Source organism: Lactuca saligna, chromosome 8, assembly GCF_052625555.1.
Source record: "Lactuca saligna cultivar CGN05327 chromosome 8, ASM5262555v1, whole genome shotgun sequence".
NCBI lineage: Eukaryota > Viridiplantae > Streptophyta > Magnoliopsida > Asterales > Asteraceae > Lactuca > Lactuca saligna.
The window spans coordinates 4,199,746-4,208,252 of NC_136424.1; the positions used below are offsets into that span (position 1 = coordinate 4,199,746).

General features: G+C 34.4%; 1 protein-coding gene across 1 annotated transcript; it reads right to left on the reverse strand.

Moving 5' to 3' along the window:
- Window positions 1-5,895: 5,895 nt before the first annotated feature.
- Window positions 5,896-7,584, reverse strand: LOC145012759 (fantom protein). The gene is made up of 3 exons (XM_078971548.1): window positions 6,527-7,584; window positions 6,221-6,297; window positions 5,896-6,134 (listed from the first exon to the last, which is right to left on the reverse strand). Exons 1-3 carry the CDS (start codon window positions 7,373-7,375, stop codon window positions 6,014-6,016), a joined length of 1,047 nt encoding a protein of 348 aa, XP_078827674.1. The 5' UTR covers window positions 7,376-7,584; the 3' UTR covers window positions 5,896-6,013.
- Window positions 7,585-8,507: the final 923 nt, after the last annotated feature.

The following is an 8,507-nucleotide window of genomic DNA, read 5'->3' on the forward strand; positions in this document are numbered from 1 at the left end:
AAATCATATTTGTTTAATTAATATTGGTCAATAATTAATTAGGAATTAATTTTGTGATCAAGTGTAATTAATTAAACTAGAGGGGTTGATTTGTAATTATGTGATAGACACAAAATAAGGTAAGGATTATCTTAAATATAGGGTGAACGAATTTAAGGAGATAATGCCTTAGAATTCGACTAGGATAAGGGTTTCTAAGACTTATCTTATGGTTACTTGGTGGGCAAGCAACTAGATAAGGATAAGGACTAAAACCCTAATCTTTATACCTATATAAACCCCCTAAGGCTCATGAATTCGTGTAAGCCTTCCCAAGAAGTCCTAAGGACGAATTCCTACCTCTCTCATCTCTCTTTATACCTTCTCCATTTGCTCTTGGTGTTTGTAAGCCATTAGAGGAGTGACACTTGTGACTCTAAGCCTTCCAAAGTCAATACAAGGAGATTTGGGATTATTATTGCTACATAACAATCAAGGTAACATTATAAACTTATTCTCATGTTAATATGATTACTTGAATGCTAGAATTAGGGTTTATAGTCTTGGATTCAAAGCATGTACAATAGAGAAACCTAGATCCAAGCATTAGGGTTTGTATGAGCACATAGGATGTCTTATGACCAAAACCCATCAAATATGCCCGACAATATTCGGTCGCAAGGACAGAAGGGTAGGTCGGGCACCTAGATATGCCCGACAGTATTCGGTCGTAAGGACCGAAAGGTAGGTCGGGCACCCAGATATGCCCGACAGTATCCGGTCGCAAGGACCGAAGGGGTAGGTCGGGCACCCAGATATGCCCGACAGTATATGTATGTTATGTGATTTTATGGTATGCGGTACAGTGGGGGAACTCACTAAGCTTCGTGCTTACAGTTTTCTGTTTTGGTTTCAGGTACCTCTTCTTCGAAGGGGAAAGAGTTGGTGCGGTAGCGGCCCATCACACACACACACACGCCTTGTATTCCGCACTATGAGATTTCCTTGGGATTTTCCTCTAACGTTGTTATGTTTTTATAAACTGAATTCCAGACACGCACACTTTTATGAATGATATGATCGGTGTATGTTTTACTACTAATGTTTTGCTAATTATATGTTTTCAAAAATGAAATTTTTGGCTCGTATTTTTGGGACGTTACATATATTCCCTGTAAACCACAATACACTACATCACTGACAACTAGAAACCACAATACACTACATCCTAAACCACAATACACTACATCCTCATTGTTCCTCCTCTTTCTTTATCCGGCGAGACCAATCACCGCCCCAGACACCATACAATGTGATCAAACTCCCACCAACCCTCCATCATTGACAAATACAACCACATCCTCCTTTTTCTCCTGTTGTCTTTTCCGCTCGCAAGCCAACCCAGCCAAAACCACCACCAACCACCTCCCAAAAAACCCTCTACTTTCTATTCTTTTCTTCTAATAACCTTAGCAAAAGCTGCCCATCAATGAAGCAAATTTCGTTGGGATTCCACCCTCATAGTTGCATATCCAAAAGGCTATGATGACGTATAGTTCCTGGATGTGAGGTTTCTTGAAGCTCATAAGGGACGACATCAGTGGTCTGATGGTTACATCGAACGCCACTTCGCCATCATGTTATCTCTCCGTCACTCTTTCCCTTTCTCTTAGTATCGCATTTGCACACATATACACACACATTTGTGTGTTTTGTGGTTCTTTGTTCTCTTTGATTAGTTGATGTGAGAATTTGGATGAAGATGATGTCGATGCTTGGCACATCAAGATGACGTCAGGGGTGATGGTTATCAGTGAGATATAGAGTAAGGGGATCAGGTAGTGTGAGAGTTGCAGAGAGAAAAATGGAGGGTTTTCAGGTTTAGAAGGGTAGGTTGGCTTGGGTTTTGGGAGTGGGCCAAATTTTTTTTATTTATAAATAATAATAATCATCCCTAATAAATGAAAATAATTTTTGCACATGTCATTTTCTCATTCATTATATTACATGTCATTTTGTCATAATTTTGATATATTTATTTTCAACTTGTCATTTACTTCATTTTTTAATATATCTCGTTAATTTAGTTTCCATAAATTAAAGTTACCATAATGATTATATTAATATTAAATTTCAAACACATTTTGTACACGTGTATGACAACTAAACACATAAATTTAATTTATTTTTTTTGCATGTTTTTTTATATTTTTTCTCATAATTTTTACTTATTTCAAATTCAAATTTAAATAAAATTCCCGTTTAATCATTTATATTTAACATTTTGTTTTAATCAATCCGTATAGTATACATGTGTTACAACCTAAGCAGTTATCGCGGTCAAAAATATAATAGTAGTCACCGGCCGCTATTTGAAATCGTGGTTCTCGCGGCGGTATAACGGTGATATAGCGTTTTTATATTATATATATATATATATATATATATATATATATATATATATATATATATATATATATATATATATATATATATATTGGTGTATTAATCAGTAAATCATAATTCACATATCAAATTTAGCTAATCATACTTTACAGACCGGTTACCAATGTCACAATCAATCATACTTTAAGACAATCAACAAGAAAACATATGCAATACTTACTATTTTATCATACTTTAACACAATTAGAGTTAGTAAATAAATTGATTAAGTTATTTGATAGTTAATCATAATGTAGTACTTCAAGTTTTCAACACAATTAGCAAGACAACACATACATGGTTTCAATGGAAGTCATGATAGTCACAACATTACAATTTTTTTCAATTGAATGACATAAAAGTTTCGGTTTGTGCTAAAAAAATCAATTTTATTTAAAGGAATGATACAAAAAAAATATTGTTATGTAAAATACCCTAAAATGGAATTTATTCAAATAGTGGTTATAGCGCCGCTATAACGGTGACCATAATCACAGTGATAGCGGTAAATTGCAACACTAATAATGTCACCGCTATTCTAAACCGCTATTTTGAAATAATGTTTTTTTTATCCCTGCTAACCGCTATAGCACCGCTATTGACTACGTAGGTTACAACTAGTAATAAATATCAGAAGATCAATTTGAGAAATAATAATTATCATTTCAGTTCTGGTTCGGACTAAAAACATAACAAAGCGGTCAATTAGGGATGAACGTGTAAGTTTAAAACTAATAAGGGACTGTCCGAATTAATTTTAAAAAAATAAAGACTAAATAGATAATTTAACACTTATACCAAGGATGAATCGTGTAATTTACTCTAAATAAATTTATATAACTAAATTTTCGTAAATATAAAAAATTAACAAAAATGAAATATAATTTAATAAATATAAAATTACTAAAAATATAAGTATTTAATTACTTCAAAATAAAACTACATAATTATCTAATTAAAATTAAAAACCAAATAAAAACATCACAATAATTAAAATATTACCTGAATCCTCGTCGAAATGAACATCCAAATCTTCATTTGTATCATCATGGGAATTTATGTACAAATCCACGTCGCACCATGTATCATCGCTCTATGAATATGTTTCATTAAATTAGAGTAAATTATTGAAATCGTTCCTATGGTTTGATCAAAATTGCACGTTTGGTTCCTAACTTTTTTTTGCACTCGGATCGTCCTTGTGGTTTGATTTTGTTGCGTTTTTCGTCCTTGTGGTCTGATTTTGTTGTATTTTTCGTCCCTTACATACATAAAGTTAGGGACCAAACATGCAATTTTTACCAAACCATAGGGACGAAAAACGCAACAAAATCAAATCACAGGAACTATCCGAGTGCAAAAAAAAAAATAGAGACCAAACGTGCAATTTTGACCAAACCACATAGACGATTTCAGTAATTTACTCATTAAATTAACATGATAGTTGTGATGTATATCGTAGTCATGAACTTCCTTTCTATCTAGCATGTATTGTGTCGTACCACTATCTACTCATTTGAAGGTTGACATAATTATGGTTTCATCGTAGTGGGATATTACTTTTCTTCATCATCTAAAATCATATTATGTAATACTAAATCATATTATGTAATACGATGCACACATACATTATGTTTTGCAATCTTATGGGATCACATGAACATGCTATGAGTTTGAGTACTTGTCAACACATCTCTAGGACATCAAATGCTCGTTCCATGTCCTTCATAGTTGTTTCTTGGGCCGTCTTAAACTTTAATCATTTGTTGTCGTTTGGACAAGTCAATGATCAACAAATATAGATTATTCAAGATATATCTTACAAGTGAAATATTACTCACACTTGTATAATATTCCATTCGCTTGAAATATCATATCATATGTATTTTTAAGATAAATGTCGTTGAATACTAACAACTGTAAAAAACAATGATATTGTTGGCACCCACCCTACTAAAGAATACATGTCATATCACAAAGTTGTAGGACGTGGTTGCTTCTAAAATTATCGTTAGTTCTTATGATCACCTACCATATAATGATCAGACCATGCTTAGGGTCACACTTCACATGTCCAAATACATCCAATCAAGACTACATACATTTTAGGAAGTTCATGCTTGTTTTTATATGTCATGTACAATCTGTGGATGTCATTAATCATAGGTTTGTACAAATATTGCTTCGTGTAAACTATAAGCGTAACTTTGCGAACTAGTAATCACTATCATGTTGGTCCACTCATACATCCTCAAATACTCATCACATGAGTATGTTTTACGGTTGTGTACTTTTGTTTTGGCGAAAAACATTTTCTAGCTGTCGCATCCCACTTCAATTGAAAAATATGGAAACCAACTCTTCAAGTCATCAACTATATGCAAGAATAATTATTTCCTCATCCAAAGCCATTGTCTAAACTTTTCAGCATACACGACATCATAAAGGTAGTCATCTGTGATACGATGACTTCATAATTTCTCCGTAAAGGATTTCTTCAAGTTCTCGAAAGTGAACTTTCAACTTCTTGTTCACGTCTTCACGATAATACACAGTTGCCTTTTTCATAATTTTTCCGTTAAAAATTGACTTCCATATTACCAACACATCCAACAAAGTATAAGACTGATGATGACATTGTGAATTGCGAATCTAATATAGAAGTGGTGAATACTTGTATTGTCGTAAGAAAGAAAATTGGAAATTGGATATGATTGATAGTTATAGAGTTTGAAGAAAATATTATTATTTTTAAATTTCCAATGACTAGACAAAGGGTTGGGGTGCAGTGAGTTCTTCTCCCACGGTAGCCATCATCTCACAAAACACACCTTTCGCTGCCACATAAACATAACCGCACTATGTGGTGGGAGTACACCGTGACAAAGAAAAAAAACTATTGAGAAATCCGAGTCGTGTTCTTCTGGTCTATGGCTATGTGGCGCGAAATTGTCAAAATTTTAGAAGAATTTGGGGGGATGGATTTCTTTCATGTTTACAACTTGATTAGTCACGTGTTAAGAGAAAATATCTTCTTTTCCATGAGATGAGATGGTGAAAGGTTGAGTTTTGGGTGGAAGTGTTGCATTCTGTGGTTACATCATATTTTGCTTTTATTGACAACTTCGACTTGATATTTATGAGCCAAGTAGCCAGCTGCCAACCCCACTAGTGTGGACTGTGGACCGATTCTGTGGTTATTCATCTCGGCAAAATTAGGTGAAGCAATTAATAAAATCAGTGTGGACTGCGGACCAATTTTATTTGTTTCTATATTTCATTTTCTTGCATTTGGTAACATAAATTCAAAATCAATACATAATACATATCTTTTCTCTCGATTCTAATGACTCCATGATCACCCTAAGTTTTGAACCCAATTTATACAAAACGACTGGACTACCCTTCAAAACCTGCAAAACAAATCAATCTTTTGGTACACAAGCAGAACATGATCCAATATGCAAAAGAAACCAAAAATAATAATAAAATTGAAGCCCAACAGAAAAGGTAGCCATTGATTTGCATTGCATAAATTACAGATTTGGCATGTTAAAAGTTAAAACAGCATTACGTATCAAGACTTGTACTATTTCTGCGTAGATTTCACACAGCTCTTTAAAATGCCTGAAATATCCCTTTTATTTGTTGTTGGAATGCTTTTAATAAGAATCACAGATGACCCTCCATCTATCTGTTTCTTAAAGGAACTGCAAAAATAATGAAACTATGTTTAAACCTTAACCTAAACTCCCATTTGATTAAAAAAAAGTATGTATGATATGAAGACACATACCTCTTTTCTTGCACATGGCTAGAATTATCCTGTTTCTTTTCATGGTTTGCCACCATTGTCTTGGCTTTTTCGTGTCCCTACACCAGATACCATCAAGAAATGGTCATATATAGATGGTCTTCCAAAATCCTAACTAAACAAACAGTGAATGGAGCCAGACTGCTACATGACAGATTAGGAAGAAACATAGCTCGGGTATACTAATTGCATCCATTGATGATTCATACTCAACAAGCAATTCACTTAAAAATTCACATTAATACAGTTACAGGGAGTGAAACAGATGTTAGATCCGAAGGGCTTTACCTGAGGGGACTTTGATCGAGCCATGGATTCTTCTTTACCTTCATACTTCGATGAATTGCACATCTTCAACTTCTTTTTCTTCTTCTTCTTCTTTTTCTTTTTATTCTCTCCGCCTTGTTCTGCATTTCCCGACTTGGATGATGAACTACACAGCTTCGATTTCTTCTTCTCTACATCACCTTTCTCATTCAGACTCTCCTTTCTCTTCTTTCTGTCACTGGTCATTAATCCCTTACCTTTCTTATCCCCAACCTTCCATACATTCTTTCTCCTGTACAACATCTTCTCGAATTTCCAAGATGGAACACTCGTATCGATAACAGTAACCTCTGTTTGCGAATACGCTGTTAGATCCCAATGGCCTTTCTCCTCCTCCTCAACATGTCCAGTCACCTTCAACTCTCGATTGACTTCCTTTGCTGTACGTCGATTGCTTAAAACCAACGGAAATGGCGACGGCGACGGTGACGGCGGTGGCGAGGAAACCCTGTCCTTTCCAACAGGCACGTTCTGAGCATCCGAATTTGTAGAAACAACACAGATTCTAGGGCACTGTTGCTTCCTACAGCTCTTTTTCCTTTTAATTCTCGATAAATCATGAAATTCTCCCATCTGAAACAGCTCCGATAGTACATTATTCATGACTTCACGACCTTGGATATCTCCACTATCATCCCGTTTGTCAAGTTTGGGTCTTTTATCGGGAAGCGAAGGATCCGTCGACGTTTGGGGATCAATTTTGTTGAGGGAATTGGAGAGGAAGTGTTCAAGGTTGATGTGATCGGAGTCTGGAAATCCTCTGGATGAACGAAGGCGGTTTAGCCATTTGGATGACTTGGAGCAGAGCATTGGTTGTGGACGAGGAGAAGATTAAAGAGTTGAAGAATTGTAGAATTGATAATTTGAAGAATTGGGATTTGAATTTAGGGTTTGAGAGTCGATGTTGGGAAGAAGTAGCTAAGCTGGATTCATCGGTGAGAAGACGAAAGAAAGAGAAAAGAGAGTACACGTGGAATCGAACGCCTCTTTAATTGACTTTCAGATTTCTTCTTTCCTTTTCGTCGTCGCCGAAAACTTCGTACTTTATATTTTAGATTAAATAAATGAGAAATTAAATTGATTCTTACTTTTTATGCCTACAAATATATCTACCCAATAAAATTATGACAAGTATCATCTTTCTATATTTTTTAAACTAAATCATTAAGACTATATTAGGAATATATCAAATACAATTAAATTGAATGGTGATTTGTCATAATTTTAGTGGGTAGGAATAATTGTAAGAGTAAAAGGTAGGAGACAATTTAATTTCTCTAAATAAATATACATGAATATGGATAAAAGATTAATAAATATCGAGGGAAGTCTAACGGACAACAAACGCGTATTTGTAGATGTCAAAATTAATTTTTTTTTTTTTAAAAATATTTGTGAATCTAAGGTATATACATGATCCGTTTGATATTATTAATGAGTTTCATCGTCTCTGGTGTGAGAAAACCAAAGATATTAAATGCGAAAAGTATAACCCTGCATAAAAACCGGTAAAGTTGGTCTCTAATTTTTTTTCATTCGGATGGTTCCTTTAATTTTATTTTATTGTATATTTTATCCCTATTAGACATAAACCTTTGGTATAAAAACCAATAAATTTGAATTGTTTTAGTAGTTGTGCTCTAATCTTCTGTTTATTTTCCATTCCACAAATAAATATCACAATTGTTCATCTCTTCCCCTAGAAACCTGCATCTCCTTCAATTTAACCCCTTCCCCCCCTTTTTCCTTTGATAGGGTGGTTGGAAACACAAAAGACAACATCAAATACAGACATTACATATGCAGATCTAGATTCAGTGATGTTGGAGCAAAAGAAGGATAAAGAGATATATAAATGAGAAATCCATCAGGGTAAGCGGGTTGATACAGTCACTTGATGATGTTAGTTGGAGACTCATTCAGGTGAAAACACTAGGAATCG